Source organism: Centrocercus urophasianus, unplaced genomic scaffold (assembly GCF_019232065.1).
Source record: "Centrocercus urophasianus isolate 14NV4802_14NV808 unplaced genomic scaffold, USGS_Curo_1.0 seq_11, whole genome shotgun sequence".
Lineage (NCBI taxonomy): Eukaryota > Metazoa > Chordata > Aves > Galliformes > Phasianidae > Centrocercus > Centrocercus urophasianus.
In genome coordinates, this window is record NW_024884253.1 from 13065511 (window position 1) to 13082800 (window position 17290).

Here is a 17290-nt window from a genome sequence, read left to right on the forward strand (position 1 = left end):
CAGAAATGCTTATTTTACACAGATCTAACTTGCATAGCAATTCAAATTACTCTATGTTACAAAATGTATTATAATCAACCTAAGCAAATTGTTCAGGTACAATCTGCAGGATGACTCTTATGAAAACAAAGCCAACACCATATAAGTCATCACACACACACAAAAAAACCCATTTTGAACTTGAAGTTACTGCTTCCATATGGCTGTAGGAAAAAATATTTATTCTTAAAATGAAGCATACTCGAACATATTTGTATATTTTCTGTTATGGAGTTCGATTTTCCTTGTTCAGTTCCTCATTGCCAACATGGCATTTATGTCCCAAATGAGATTCCGTAACTGATCCATGATCTGCTTCAGTTGCTGATTCTTCAGTTTCAGTTTCTGTGGGAAGATTTTATGAGAAGATTTTTGTCATCAGTTAAAACAGTACACTCAGGATTTCAAGAAAAGTTAGTGTTATGAAATGCTATATGTATCTTTTTGTCAGCTGTCTGTGAGCAATATTAGATAATACATCTTCTTGAAAGCACACTCTTAAAATACAAGAAACACTCAGAAGTTAAAGACCTTTGTTAGAGAGGAATGCTGTTTCTTTTCACAGCACTCTTTTATCAAAACACTTGATCCCTTCAACAAGAGCAAGCTTGTGGCCATTGGCCCTCTAACCAAAGTCCAAAAGACAGCACTTGATGCAAAGAGAAGGAAGTGAAATTTGAGACCAGAAGAGCTCAGGGAACAGCTAAATTTATGCTAATATGCACTGTACAAGCTGGGTGCTCAGAAAAGCAAGGTATTAAAAGTCAAAGTCTGAAAAACCACAAAGTCAATCAAGCTTTTCTACACCTTCTGCCTACATTGGTCAATTCTGATGAGCTACGTGATGCTGTCCTCCCAAGTATGCTGAATGCTATACAACTGTGTACTTCCTGCAAAAACATCTGAAAGGACAGAAGAGTAGAAAATGCACTTTCATCTGAGGAACCAGAACTTAAAAATTACGTCTACAGAAGATCAGTGCATTAAGCCAATGCAGAATATTCCTAACTGTTCATGTTTCACAGTAATACACATATTTATTATCCAATTTATCCATTTTCCTGCCCAAATCAAAGCTGCCAAGTAATAAGTTAGTGTGTATCGTTAACAACAAGCCCATGCCCTTCATTCCATTCAAATTTGATATAAAGTCAGCCTCATCACATCAGAGATAGAATTCATAAGGGAAGCCCAGATTTCTAAGTAAAGCCAAAGCACAGGAAAGACTTGCTGCCATTCAAAATGTCTCAGGTTTTACATCACTTTGTTTCTTCTGTACTACACAAACAGCAATACATTAAAGGAATAACTCAGCTCAGTAACTAAAGTAATTGTAACAGTGACAAAAAGAAGTAACAAAAGAAGCAGCATACTGAAAATCAGAGCCCTGTCTTTTCAGGTGAACAACAAACCAATGTTTTTTAAGTGTCCAGCTGGTCAGGCTCAGAAAGAAGTCCGGGGGGAAGGAGGGGGGGAAGCCTATTCTTTTCAGACCTGTGAAAAGTCTTAAGAAACATAGTAATAAATTTAGGAGAACACTGTGCTTTGAGAAAGGGAAATATTTCTGAACACATTTCAGTGGACACGTTCCCTGGAAGCAGGGCCCACACTCTGACTCCTTTCTGACACCTCAGAAGAAGGTAAAACAGATGTAGGTTTGGAACTGATTTGGAAATTCTTAGCAAGCATTTGATTGACTAAAAACCATTTTAAGTTACAACGTGCATTTCTCTAATCTTTTTCCATTTGCTAATTGAAAACTGCACTATATAGAGCAAAGATTCCTTTCCAAAAGATAAGAGGGAGAACTGAGAGAAGAATGTAGCTATGACAATAGTTAAATGACATAATTTTGCTTCCCTGCAAAACATAATGACACAAGAATTCGATGCTTTACAGACTCCAAGAGATGAGATAAACAAGCACGTTCATACCTGTGGCATTTAAAAACGCATTTCCATTTCCCACCCTCAACATTTAATCTCAGAGAAATCAAGAAATGTAACATCCAAACAACTAGCTTAATGCAAACTGTCACTCACTGATACTGAGGGCACATCAGTTCATTATTTTCCAAAGCCTTCACCAACAGAAATGAAGGCTGAGCAGTCAGTGATGATTACGTGTTAGACAAAGAAGAACCATTAACCTCTGGTGCTGCAGACTGTTTTCTCTCCATCCCTTTTTAACTGTACTGTTACATGCTTTTCTGTAGATATGCCCGTATGAACTTTGCATAAGTTACATTCAAAAGATTCATTCTATAAGACAATAATTTTCATTTCTTGTGCAACTATTATGAAACAGGATTTTTACGCTAGACAAGTGAACCCCTGAACTGGATTTCATTTGATTTCAAAGCGTCTGTAAAAAGGTGAGTAATATATTTTTTATTATCTCTATCTGAAGATAATTTTAAGTCCTTTTCTTTGGTGTTTTATTTCCTTAGCTCTTCTATTCTACTTCTTGCAGAGTCAGAAAAAACATCTAAGGTGAAGCACCGTCTCTGGATTGCAAGGCTGAGAAAAGAATAAATGGCAAGGGGAAAAGCTCCACTTCAGAGAGCACAGCATCCTAGCTGAAAAGCTAGATCTTTGTTAGCAGTCTATGCAGTGTGGATCATCGTCTGCCACAGCCTGCTAGCAAGGATCATGGCATATAATTAGCATGCCCTTCCTACGCTGGCACTGGCAGTGCTGGTCTCTGTTTAAGGCTCTAACCTTATCCAATGAAGGACATCTCCACTTTGCCGTGGAAGGAGGTGAAATGGCCTTCTTGGGAAACTTACAAGTTCTGAAAGAAGCTTCTGCACTGCTGACAAATTTTCATTTGAACAGATTGCTCGCAAAGTTGTCTCCCACTCTTTCCTCCTTCTCCTGAAATGACTTAGTTGATCTCTGGACTGTTTCTCAGGATTAATGGTTGTATGAAACAAGAAGAGGCACTTCATCCTACGTAAATGCTACAGGTTCTGCCTTTATCTGTTTTAAGACAGCACATAACAATTATCTTATTTGAGGTAGTTTGTAACTTAGGCACATTCACCTTATATCTGACAGGCATGTTTCTGCTGTTCACCTACTAGAAAGGTGATCTGACCAAAAAAACAGTCCTGAGGGGTTTTCTCCAGTGATACTTATTTCCAGCGTGATTACCTCTCCGCTTTGACTGATGGCAAATACCAGTGGCAGCATGAGGCAGTTGACAAGGATTACACCCTTTAGCAGCAATATGGACCTCAGTCCTTAGGTCAGGTAGAGCAGTTTCGAAAACATGAATGTAAGCACAAAAAGCAGTAGGTGAAAAGAAGAGGGAGAACCATAATATCCACCCAGACAGTACCTATCTTTCAAGGAATTCACAATAAAGAACTTGATGTGTTTTGTACAGATTTGGATTCAGTAAATTCAGCTTCGACCAAAATCCATTTTTGACTAATACTCATTTTTGGTTCACATTCATTTCATTGGAAATCAAAGCTGTCTAGGCTAATCTGCAAATTTCTATCAGAGATGTATCAAAACTTTTATTTGTGAAATCACTGATCCCATCTCTCTTCATATTAAGCTCAGTTATCTTTCAGATTTTAACCCAAACATCACTATGAGTCATTATTCTGCACCTAATTTATTTGTTAAAATTCTCTTCTTCTTCAGCCTAAGATAATGATGTGGAAGAGTAAGACTACATTCCAGCTGACGCCTGTAAAGACATCAAACGTATGTGTTTGTGCTTTAAAGGCATCTCTTCTGCTTGACAAAAAAATACTACGCCAGCCATAGTTTATTCCAGCTTTGTCAGAAACCTTTTTCAAAAGAGCCCTTCACAATGAAATCTCTAAGGCAAGGAGGTGGGAAAACAGTTTTGTAGTCAAAAGACTCACAACACTATGTGTAAAGGGCAGAAAAAAGCTGTAAGGGAAAAAGTGAATCAGTACTTTGCTCCAACTCTCTTGAAGCTTTCAGCTGATGTTCTAAATTATGGCCATTCAATTTATATTAAAGAACACTTTCGATCATAATAAATACACACATATGGCTATTCATGTATTTTTCAAGTGGTTTAGAAGAGTACTCATTGTTAACACACTAACTTCTGGGCAATTAAATATAATGTATTCATCATTCATTATCTGCAACTTTTTCTGATCTTGTTCTCAGACAACTGTTCTATCCTTCCTGGAAATGAGAAACTGAGTTTTCAGTCTCTCTCTAGCCTTACAGTGAGTAGGAAAATGGCTCATGCTCCTGACAACAGCAGGGACAGCAGTGACAGCCTGTGTTCCACTCCATGCTCAACACGCTACACGTATTGAGCCATACAGCAAAGCCATGTATCCATTGCTCTGCTGCTCAAAGAGAGATAAGAGTGTCCATTAAAACAGTTTAATGTTTCCTTCACACTAATTAACTACCTAATGAAGATTATAGAAAAGACAAAGCTAGATTCTTCTTGAATGTGCACAGCAAAAGGATGAGGGGTAGTAGGCAAAAATTCACAAAGCTACTGGATATCCACCTGAGTAACTGGATCTGTAATAGTTGGCCCTGCTTTGACCTAGGGATTGAACTAGATACTAAGCCTAAATTCTCTGTCCTTGCAGACAGCCATTTTGGTACCCAAAACAGCAGGAAAACATGCTCAGTGCAGACTGATGTGCTGAGACAGTGTCCAAAGAAACAATTCTTCCTCTCTTGCTGAAGTGTTCTTTGGTACACACTCATATCTGGGGTGAAAAGGATCCCACAACTACAAAATAAGAAATACAAGTAAAGGCAAATACTTGCCTTTATACTCTTTTAAAAATAGTTTTAAAAGAAATCAAGTTTCTACATAGGCAAAAGTAGTTTTCAGGCAAAATTCTTCCCTGAAGAGATAGGATAGTTGCAAACTGCTGCCATATGAAAGGACTCCACAAAACAACATTGGTTCCAGTGCACAAGGGTTTCATTATCAAAAAAGCCCTGAGGTAAATTCGTAGCAACTTAACTCAAAAGGTTGCAGATTGTCTTTCCCACTCCTAGCAAGATCATGGTTAGCCAGTTAGCAAAGATTAATTAAAAATATCTAGCATAATTATTTTCAAAAGGGCCACCTGCAGAATCTAAAAAAGCCCAAAGCTGCATTTGCTCCATTTCTAAAAACAAGCAATAAAAAAAGACTGTCCATAATGCAGCAACACACATTACAACATTCTCAGTCTCTGATTTGATATTTTCTGCTGTCTCTCCTATCAAATATACTACAAAACTTGAGCCTGACATCTCAAAAATATTACAGACGATGCTGTATTGTGAAGGCAAGAAACCTGTAGGTATAATATTATATACAGACTAAAAAAAAAAAATATATGAAGGCAATAGAGAAAAAATTTGCAATAGCAGCTAAATTGCCATTTGCTGCTGCAAACAGTAATTATATTCACTAAAAACTTACAGGAATTCTACTAGCAAAACAGTGCAAATACTACATTGATACTGGAACAGTAAACTATTTACTACAGAAAAAGAGTGAAATTCCTCACCAATTTCCAACTGGAAAGCAAATACTGATACCTGGAGTACTGTGTTCAGGCTTGGGGCTCCCAGCACAGGAAGGATGCAGAGTTGTAGGAGTGAGCCCAGAGGAGGGCTACAAATCATAGAGTGGGTTGGAAGGCACTGGTTCATCTAGTTCAAGCTCCCCTGCTACAGGCAGGGATGCCTCCCACTAGACTACATTGCTCAAAGCCCCATCCAGCCAGATCACAAAGGGGCTGGAGCACCTGTACTATGAAAAAGGGTTGAGGGAGCTGGGCTTGTTTAGTTTGGAGAAGATAAGGCTATTAGGAGACCTCACTCCAGCCTTCCAGTATTTTAAAGGAGCTCACAAGCAGGAGGAAGCCTGACTTTTACGTGGTCTAATAGTGATAGAACAAGGGGGAGTCACTTTAAATTAAAAAGGGAAAAAAATAGGTTAGATGTTAGGAAGAAATTCTTAACTCAGAGAATAATGAGGCACTGGCACACACTGCCCAAGGAAGTTGTGAATATACCATCCATGGAAGCATTCAGGGCCAGGTTGGATGGGGCCCTGGGCAGCCTGATCCTAGTGAGTGGCAGCCCTGCCCATGGCAGGAGGTTGGACCTAGATGATCTTCATCATTCCTTCCAAAGCCATTCTATGACTCTATTATAAAGAAATAACCAAGAGTTGTGGGAAGTGCAGGAAATAATTGCTTCATACATAAGATAGAGTTAGTGTGTACAAACAACATACATTTTTTTGTTTTTCTTACAATAGTTGTGCACAGTTATAAGCATTCTGTTCTTGTATGGGTAAAGTCTCTCTCAATTTACATTTAATAGGTTTCATCTTAAGTTACAGTTGTTAGATATTATTGAATTGCTAGGACAGAAATTCATTACCTTGTAAACTGATCAATACTTTTAATTAATGGACAAGTACTTCTTAGCCAATATTAGGTGATTAAATATTCTGACCTAAAAGTTAAGTCTAATACAGCAGATTAAATAAATAAGATGTCACTGTGTTAAACTGATATCAAAAACAACTGCAGTTTTGGTACTCTGCTACATCAACAGGTTCTTCTACCCTAAGAGTGAATGGTAAGTACAGGAAGTATGGGATGTTTCCCACTTCCTTAAGTGAGGCTGCCCCTCTTTCCAGAGAGCTGCCGGAGCAAACCAGAACTGTACAGTTTCAAGTCAGTGATTCCTGAAAGGGGGTAAGTTTTTGTGTGAGCATGAAACAAACCTTTATATTATCTACTAGTTTTGTTTGTGCTTCTCACTGGGAGGTGGTGTTCTTCAAACACACATAGGTATCACTAGAAAGACCAGACTGCCTGGGAAGTCAAGCAAGGACTTAAGCAACCCATGGAAGGTCCAACAATTCCTATGTCTCAATAATGCTAAAGCACTGGGTTATGCTGTTCACAGCAAACAGAGCGAGATGAGATCAGGACAAGCAGCTGAAGGGAGAAAAGACAGTGAGTGAAGATGTAAAAAGCTTCTTCATCTGTCAATTGGTTTTCATGTCCCAGCATTTTCATCAACGCTTTATGTTACTGAAATTTTGTTGAAAGAAATTAACCAAAACTGAATTGGAGATGAATGCTACAATTACACAGGACTGAAAAGCTCTCAGGAATGCCAGCAACAGAGAAGGCTATTTAAGCAGCCAGAATCAGAAATCAGATTAATATGATTCTACCTTTTTTGTTTCCTGCGTGTGAAAATATGGTTTGCATTATTTCTAGTCATAAAACATTTAGCATTTCTCCAAACTGCAGTATATTACAATTTGAATTTCGAAATTGGAAAAAGAAAATAATATTTTTTAAAAGTGCAGCTTAAAAACAAGAGGCTTCAATTTCCCTTGCAGCACATAAGCATTTTTTCACAAAAATACTACTGAATGTTCAACTATCTTCTTAAAATTTATTGTTGAAAATCTGAAAATTATGTTTAGGCACTCACATGCAAATACTAGATTTCAGTCCAGATTTATGCGATGGCTTGAATACATTTTTAATTGCTAACTTACTACTAATGCTCCTGTAACATCATTAACCTTCTTAAGATTTAAAACCCATCATAAACATTTATGAAATTCACTTCCCAAGATCACGCCAGGGAGGTTTAAAAACACATTAGCATACAAGTACAACAACAAGGGCAAAACATGTCATAAAACTATCAAAAACATATCAAATATGGACAGTTAAGCTTATTAGCACTTAAAGATTGCAAATAAATGTGCATAAATTCTCAGGGTAACATTACATACAATATAATGCATACCACCCTGCTACATCAGCACTGAACAGAAAGAACACAACAGGAAAGCAGACAACTGCTTTTCTCCAAATTCACACAGTACTCATTTTTGCCTGTACAATATACATGAATTTTTCTAAATGAATGGGTTATGAAGAGTTTGGTACATCTTTGTTGCAGACAAATGCAAATATTGAAAATAATTCAAAAGCTGTAAATCCAGTGATAATTCTCTCCAAAAATATTTTAGACTGTCACCTGTTTTGTTCAGTTCTTTTTGTAGATTATGGCTGCTTTTTACCAAGCACTTACAGATATTACTGCCACACAAATACTTAGTTAATCCTATCTTTGTACTTTACAGATGGCAGGAACAATGTTTAATGTTATGATCTGTTAAAACTACTTATATTTAATCTCAATGCAATATTATCATCTACTACAGCATATTTATTTTTAGATTTATATCTGTCTATATTAATTGTACTCAATTGCAAACTGCCACTCAAACTGAAAATTTAACAGCCTCTTTATCATATAGTACATTTTTTCTGAATGTGTCAAGATTCAATAAATGCTGTACTTCACAAAAGAAATGCACTTCCTCACATTGTCAAAATACAGGAAGTAGCCCAGAAAATCCTCTACCAACACACATCATAATTGTGATAATACTTAGACATCTGATGTCTTATATCCATTTATTAATGCATTTGCCTAATGCATATTTAGAATTCAAGTAAGGTACCTTATCTCCATCTGTATTGCCTGTATCTACTGGGTTACCATGACCTCGATATAAAACACTGATTGTCGCCCTCTACTTTGCCATAACAAGGGTCTGAATTGCAGCACTGCAGGAAGAATGGAGCATTGCAGGAGCAGGTCCACAAAGATGATCAAAGCACCTCTACTATGAAGAAAGACTGAGGGAGCTGGGCTTGTTTAGCTTGGAGGGGACGAGCTCTGAGCAGACCTCACTGCAGCCTTCCAGTACTCAAAGGGTGCTTATAAGCAGGAGGGAGCCCAATTTTTTTTTACCAGTCTAATAGTGACAGAACAAGGGGGAATAGCTTTAAACTAAAAAGGGAAAAATTAGGTTAGATGTTACTAAGAAATTCTTAACTCAGAGAGTGGTGAGGCACTGGCACAGGTTGCCCAAAGAATCTGTAGATGTTCCTTCCATGGAGGCCAGATTGAACGGGGCCCTGAACATCCTGATCTAGTGGGTGGCAACCCTGCCATGGCAGGAGGGCTGCAAGTGGATGCTCTTAGGTCCCATCCAACCTAAGTCGTTCTATGATTCTGTGAATACTCAGAAGAATACATACTGTTTTAAAAGGAGTCATAAGTTAAAATTGTTACGGTACCTAAAACCTACAGCAGCCAGTGCTGCAGCTAAAAAAAAATTGTTTAACAAAACTAATTCTAGAATAGTTATGTGGCACATATGGTCTTTAGTACAGCAGTCTAGAAACCTAGGCTTTGTAATGTCAAAGTGACACTTCCTGTTTTACACAAATTCATTTCAACTTCCTTACCTTATTTACTTCCATGATTTCCCTTCTCTCTTCACTAGCAAAACGAAGCTGACTAGCAGCACCACGATCATCATGCTTGGAGCCATCTTCTTCAACATATGGAATAAGTTGCTAAGAAGACAAAAAAGGTCAGCTTTTAAAAAGAAGAAAAAAGGAAAAAAAACCTGAAAAGGGGAGGTACTAACAGTTTCCTTCAAAGGTTCAAACATCCTGAACAGAAAGAAGTGCAGACAGGCATACTTCATCACCTCAAAACCAACAGCCTCACAATGGCCTCAGTCAGTTCTGTGCTTCAAAAAGATACGACAGCACGTATTTTCACACCTAGACTGCAGGCAGAGCTCAGTATTAACATTTTAAGAGGTCAATCACAGGTAACCTTGGATTTTTGAACTCTATAGACTGTGATTTTAAAGCTTACTACTCCACTTATGAAATAACACAAACACGAAGTTATCATCATTATCAAGTATTTTAGTGATGTCCCAAACATAATTTATGACAGACTTTACACATGGAGATTAAATACTTGGTTAATACTCTAATTATGACTTTCTATTTTATTGGTTTTCTGTTTGGCTGTACTTAAGATCAGGCCCACAGTTATCTAATAGGAATTTCTCCATAGGGATTTTCCACTGTAATCTCCTCAAGCACATAATGCACTGCATTTTTTCGTAAGCTTTTGAGAAGTCAAGATCTTCCGTAAAGAGTTTCTAAATGAATATCAGTATGTTCTTGATCAAAAAAATTTTTTTAAAGACTCAGGAAATGTACTAGCTACAAAACACATACATGCATTGTGCCAAACTCTTCCAAAGTAACACCTTGTTCAAAAATAGTTATAACGTACTTACAATTTAAACATCACATGCACACATGGAGTCTGTTGAATTTTCTGTCCTTAACTGAGAAAAGCTAAAGCTGGTAGCAAAAGTACAACCTTGATCAAATCTACATCCTACAGACAAATGAAATATTAGTAAGTGATGCAAATGAGCAAGACAGTTCAAAAGTCAGGGAACAGGTTGCTGATAGAATGCATATTAACTTGTTACTTAGGTTGTGGTGTAATACGAAGCATTCAGCAGCAACCTTCAGCATTCTGCTGAAAACTCTGACTTAGCTCTGAAAATCATATTTTCTTCCACGTACGCTTTTGGAGGCCACGCTCATTAAACTTATTGAAATGGACAAAGAATGCCGTGTTACCCTCTGCCATGTAAAGCAAAATAGCATAGCTATTAAACACTCTTGGAAAAAGCTCCTCCTCTTTCTTAAGGAAAAATAACGCCCCTGAAATAGAATGCCTCCTTTGAAAACCTCCCATCTGTAAGAAAAGCTCTGAATTCAAATAAAGAACTACACCTAACACACAAATAAAGCAGTTCTCTCTAGTGAGAGAATTCTGTAACTGTATCTCCTTCACAACAATCTTACAGCTTATTATGTTGGCTAAAAGGAAGTTGATAAGATCACCTATTAAACTAGCAGTACACATTAATGAAAGAAATATAATATTTTTATACTGTTAGTAGACACTAACTTAATTGATGGAAGGTAATGACACAATTTCTTGCCATAAACAAGAAGCAAACAGGAAAAAAGAGACAGAACAACAAAGTGGTTTTGGTAGCGCAAGTTAAGAAAGGTGTAACATCAACCTAAATTTTATAGCCTGGGAATTCAACGGACTCACCTTGGGGTTTCTGCCTTAAGTGGCAGCAAACTAACAAACTGCTGCACACCCTTTGTAATACAGCAGATAACATGCAGATAAATCTATCCCAATGCTATCTCATAGAAAGTAAGGAGTTACCTTCCTAATCTTAAAATAACCACTGAAGGGGGTATCTAACTAAGCATATACTACTGACTACTCAGAATAAAGTACAATGACAACACTGTCACTGATTAGCAGCAGTGATTTTCAAAATCACTTCCCAGTGTCAGGGAAGAAGACAGGCTGAGGAGCTATGGATGTATATATATTTTAAAAGCAACAAAATCTAAGCAAAAATTGAAGTATTTAAGACAAGTGGATCGGTGACAATGGAATTGCACATGTTTTCAGACATCAGTCATGTTCTTGCAGCCCAGAAAGCCAACCATGTCCCAGGCTACGAAAAAAGAAGCATGGCCAGCAGGGCAAGGGAGGTGATCCTGCCCTTCTGCTCCGCACTGGTGAGGTCTCACCTGCATCCAGATGAGGAATCCTCAGCCCAGGAGAGATGTGGACTTGTTGGAGTGCATCCTGAGGAGGGCCACAAAAATGATTCAAGGGATGGAACACCTCTCCTATGAGGACAGGCTGAGAGAGCTGGGGCTGGAGAAGAGAAGGCTCTGGGAAGACCTGAAAGCAGCCTTTCAGTACCTAAAGAGCAGCTACAGGAAAGAAGAGGACAGACTCTGAAGCAGGGTCTGTGGTGACAGAAGAAGGGGAAACGACTTCAAGCTTAAAGAGGGGAGATTTAAGTTAGATATACAGAAAAAATTCTTTTTACAGTGAGGGTGATAAGGAACTGGAACAGGTTGCCCAGAGATATGGTAGATGCCCCATTCCTGGAGACATTCAAGGTGAAGCTGGATCAGGACTGGGCAACCTGGCCTGGCTGTAGATGTCCCTGTTCACTGCAAGGGAGCTGGACTACATGGCCCTTAGAGGTCCGTTCCAACTCTAAGGATTCTATGATTTTATGAATTACTACAGAATTAGATCATGAGCCACAGAATAACTGCCTGTCTTGTTCAGTGCAGTATCATTAAGAAGGCTAATAATTGGCAGTAAGGAGGGAAGAGCAGTGTACATACATTCCACTAATGACTTAGAAACCGGGAGTCAGTTGAGTAGAAGAAAAAAGCCATTAAGTAATTTGACTGTTTAAAAAAGAAGTTTGTCTATATTCGTTAAAGATAAGGTTAGAATGTCAAGTCATTTAACAATATGATTGAGAATATCAGTGAAAATTTGAAATAAGAATTTAAGAAACATAATAAGAGAAATGATGTGACACTTTCATTCACCCTGACACGAGGAAAGTGAGCATTCTGTCAACTTCACAGCAACAAATACTAAGTCACTAAAAGGAAAAAGAATTGCAACTACTGCAATTGTTTCACCACAGACTTACTCCACTAAAACAACCTCTTAAAAGAAAAACTTCCCCTGACCCTTTTTTTCCCCTAGAGGAAAAAAACTGGTGAGTGCACAAAGCCTGAGGTAAACAGCTAGGATTTTAAACGAAGTCTGACCTGTAATTTGTAGATATAAAAAGATACTCACTTCTATGGGAATAGGATCGAGTCCAGCACAGTTTTCATTACATTTGTCATAGACCAATCTCAGTTTTCTGAAGAGTATTGATAGCTGACGGAGATGCTCCTGTAGTTTTCCCAGTCTGTCTTGATACGTTCCAGTATGATAAGTTACACCATTTGGCAACTTCAGAGAACCAAAACACAAAAGAGTTATAAATATTATTTTCTCTTATAGGAAATAAAAAAATCTAAGACAAATGAGAGATTTTTTGTGCATTCTACAATAAGACCATCACAATATTCTCACAGTCTGAAATTTCTATTTTCTTTATCTGTAAAAATCTGAATCTTATTTGCCCATCTCACGTGCCAAATCACTGCTCTCAAACAGCTTCATGTCTTCCACATCCTGGTCATTATAGACCACTGTAACTTCCAGTGAATGCCTTAATCCATGCTTAAGCATGGCTGCTGTTGCAATCTGAGAAACTTTCTGCCCGAACCCAGGTCACATTTCAGACAATCAATGCGAATTCAAAGTAATACTCTGTGTATCTACATAAAATAATTACAGAAGGAAATTTCAGGAGACATGAAAATACAGGGAAAAAGGGAACTGGAGTGATTACTTGCATGTTTGTCTCTGAAGTTGAGAGCATGCTGTCAACAGAGAAATATGAAAGAAGTTTGTACATTCTCTTCAGTACATAATCAAGAGGATTCTGTCCACTTTAATAATGAACAGAATGTCACAACATTTTAAGTGGAAAATACTACAGAAGAATGATATCACTGATCAATGACAACTCCTTTAAAATTACTCCATAGAGGTTAACAAAAACAGAGAAACATAAACTTCATATAAATACACTTCGCTATTCACTAAACAGTTATCTTCCCCTTATCTCCAAATTGGAGGATGTGGATTTGATGGGTGGACCACTCAGTGCATAAAAAAACTGGTTGAAAGGCCGCAGACAGAGGGTGGTCATCAATGCTCTATGTCCAGGTGGAGGCTGGTAACGAGCGGCATCCCCCAGGGGTCTGTCTTGGGACCAGTGCTCTCTAATATCTTTATCAATGACATTGATGACAGAATCAAGTGCACCCTCTGCAAGTTTGCTGACAACACCAAGCTGAGTGGTGCAGTGGACACAGTAGAAGGAAGGAATGACATTCAGAGGGACCTCAACAGGCTGGAAAGCTGGGCTCAGGTGAACCTGATGAGGTTCAACACCGCAAAGTGCAAAGTTTTGCACTTGGGCCGGAAGAATCCCAGGCATCCATACAGACTGGAAGGAGAGGTCCTTGAGAGCAGCCCTGAGGAGAAGGACCTGGGGGGTCCTGATGGATGAAAAACTCAACATGAGCCAGCCGTGTGCTCTTGCAGCTCGGAAGGCAAATGGTATCCTGGGCTCCATCAGAAGAGGGGTGGCCAGCAGGGACAGGGAGGTGATTGTCCCCCTCTACTCGGCTCTTGTGAGGCCCCATCTGGAGTACTGTGTCCAAGTCTGGAGCCCCCAGTACAAGAAAGACAGGGAGCTGTTGGAGAGGGTCCAGAGGAGAGCCACAAAGATGATCAGGGGACTGGAGCACCTCCCCTATGAAGACAGGCTGAGGGAGCTGGGCTTGTTCAACCTGGAGGAGAGAACGCTGCGGGGTGACCTCATTGCAGCCTTTCAGTACCTAAAGGGAGCCTTAAAACAGGAGGGGAGTCAACTCTTTGAAAGGGTAGATAACTGCAGGACAAGGGGAAATGGTTTTAAGTTGAGGGAAGGGAGATTTAGGTTGGACATCAGGGGGAAGTTCTTTACAGAGAGAGTGGTGAGGTGCTGGAACAGGCTGCCCAGAGAGGTTATGGATGCCCCGTCCCTGGAGGTGTTCAAGGCCAGACTGGATGGGGCCCTGGGCAGCCTGGTCTAGTATTGAATGTGGAGGTTGATGGCCCTGCCCGTGGCAGGGGGGTTGGAGATTCATGATCCTTGAGGTCCCTTCCAACCCTGGCCATTTTGTGATTCTGTGATTAATATATTTCTGTGAAACAGTCATTAAGTACATTTGGAATATATTTACTGTGGTAGAAATGACAATTTAGCATTTGTGAATGTTCTCCATGTTTACTAAATACACAGGAACAGCCAAATGTATTCAGAGTTGTATATGTGTCTCCAACCAATCCCTTTTTCAAGACAGTTTAGCCTATTCATGTATTTAAATGCCCCAAACTATCTTTGTGTGCACACAATCACTTAGTAGTAAAAACACGAGAAGGGAACTGATGATCACCAAATTATAAATAAAAAAGTTTTCTCACCTGCATGTTCCTCAGTAACTGGAAGATTTCCATGGTTCGAAACACAATGTCCTGCACGGTCTCCTGGCCGATACGGCACAGAGATGCTGTATTGACCTCCCTAGCTGCCTGAGCCTGTGTTCCTGAGAATGCACCGGGAGGCATCCCCGCCCCGGCCAGAGGTGGGGTTGACATCTCTGGATGCCAACGGGTCCCACTGAAACAACCTGCACACAGATAAGACAACGATGAAGTATTTGTCTGAGACTATTCTAACCAACAAACTTCTTACCGTGGCTATACTTCCTCTGCTCAACAGGTCGTCTTGTCTGAGACAAAACCACTCAACAAATATTAGAGGGCTCTGTGACATCCCTTGGCTTCGGACAGGGCTCCTTAAATCATCAAGGTTTTCCGGGCCTCACGGAGCTGCACGCGGGGTGCTGCCCCAGTGCTACATGGCGATACGCAGGGCTGCCCGATTTCACACGCGCAGCTCTCGGCTCTCCCGCCCCGCCACCCAAACCGCAGCTTGCGGGCCGCTGTCCTGGCATCGCTCGGCGGCTACAGGCCCGTACTGGACAAGCAGGTCAGCCAGCGACCGCCCAGGCGGTACTCGAGGAACCGCGCGGGCGGATCGCGACATACGCAGCGTTAAGGCCGCCCTCGGCGCCGAGCGGCGACCGTTACTCACAGGACCGGAGAAAGCCGGGGCGCCGCGTCGCCGTGGAAACGCAGAGGCGGAAGCAGTGTGCGGCGCCCGGAAGAGCGGGCCACACGAGGCGGAAGTGACGTCACGGCAGCGGGGCGGGGCTGGCTGGCTGCGGCTGCTGCTCTGGCATTGGGCAGGTGGCTGAGGCTGGGCGGGTTCACGCTTGTGGCGCAGGTTTTGTATCGAAGGGGAGCGGCTGGGCAAACTGTTTTTGGCTGGTCACGTTGGGAAATTGCTGGTTACGTACTATCTGTTTATAGGTGTACCACTGCACTTCTTGTGTAGGTATATTTTCACCCGCATAGAAACGCCTTCTGGTTTCACAGTATTTGAATGCATATAAGTTGCTTCTCTGTTGTCTCCCTGGCTGCTTAGGCTATGCTAAGGTAGTTCATAGAATCGTAGAATCGTTTGAGTTGGAAGGGAGCCTTAAAGCCAATTAGTGCAGCTCCCCTGCTATGAGCAGGGACGCCTACAGCTCCATCAGGTGCTCAGAGTGCAGCCCAGTTTGTCTCCAGGGATGGAGCGTCTGCCACCTCTCCGTGCAACCTGTCCCAGTGTCTCACCACACTTGTCGTAACAACCTTCCTCCTTATATCCGATTAAAATCTCACATCTTTTAGGTTGAAACTAATTTTCCTTTTTTCTATCAAAACAAGTAGTTGGTGCTGTTTCAAAGCACAAACAGTGATTCCTGTGCAATGAAAAATAAACTCCATCTAAAAGACATAGGGCAAAGTTTGTGAGGGCTGGTAGGTATTCAGTAATCACTGCACTACACGGTGTTTATTGTCTGTCTTTATAATTGAAAGTAAATTTCTTCACAAGCAAAAAATGGGGTCAAAGTTTGTCTTTTTGCATTAATGTCTTACCTAAAACTCTGGTTTTGGTGATAAGAACCTGAAATGCAGAAGAGAGCATTTAAAGTAGTTGTACTGTAGTAGCTGTAATAAAAATGATGTTATGAATGATCTTTTGTACAAAATGCATTGCATTTGTAGTGCTGTAAAAAAAAAAAAAAAAAAAAAAAAAAAAAAAAAACAAACAATAAAAAGCCAGAAATGACTCATAATGTACCACCCTTGTTTAAGAAAGAAGGAACATTCAGGGACAGAACTGTACAATGTCAGAGACATTTTTCTGCAGAAAGCATTTCTTTTTCCTTCAGATTAATGAGGGGAAACATCACCCCATTGCTTAAACTGAAGTTTTTGTTGCCTGGCTACATTCTCTTTGTAGCATGCTCTTTTAGCCAAGGCACAATGTAAATAATTATGAAGTATTTTAACAAAATTTTAACATAAAAGAAAAACAACAACAACAACAACAACAAAAGGAGTGTCTTAAACTGACTGAAAAAAAAAATTGCTCATAAAAATGAGAGGGAGATATTTTCAGACAGCAAAAGAATATCCCACTGTGTCTGGCTAGACAACGCATGGGAAAAGCAGCCCCCAGAGAATTTCTAAGGGCTTATGTGAAGGCTTGCATCTCAGTTTACTGTACATTAAGGAAATGATGCAAGAACTGTTCAAGAGCTGAGCACAAAGGATAATGTTTTCCTTTTTTGATTGTGTGCCCAAGAGCTCTGTTCACACTGCTTAACTTGCTGCTCCAAATCCAATGGCATCTTAAGTTCCAGAGAGTAATGAGCGATTCAGACCAC

The 17290-nt window shown here is 40.0% G+C and overlaps 1 protein-coding gene across 1 annotated transcript; it reads right to left on the bottom strand.

Annotated features, from left to right (window-relative positions):
• Window positions 1-204: 204 nt before the first annotated feature.
• Window positions 205-15685, bottom strand: MED30 (mediator complex subunit 30). The gene is made up of 5 exons (XM_042809006.1): window positions 15607-15685; window positions 14934-15139; window positions 12645-12803; window positions 9362-9472; window positions 205-384 (listed from the first exon to the last, which is right to left on the bottom strand). Exons 2-5 carry the CDS (start codon window positions 15105-15107, stop codon window positions 289-291), a joined length of 540 nt encoding a protein of 179 aa, XP_042664940.1. The 5' UTR covers window positions 15108-15139; window positions 15607-15685; the 3' UTR covers window positions 205-288.
• Between the last annotated feature and the right edge of the window lie 1605 nt (window positions 15686-17290).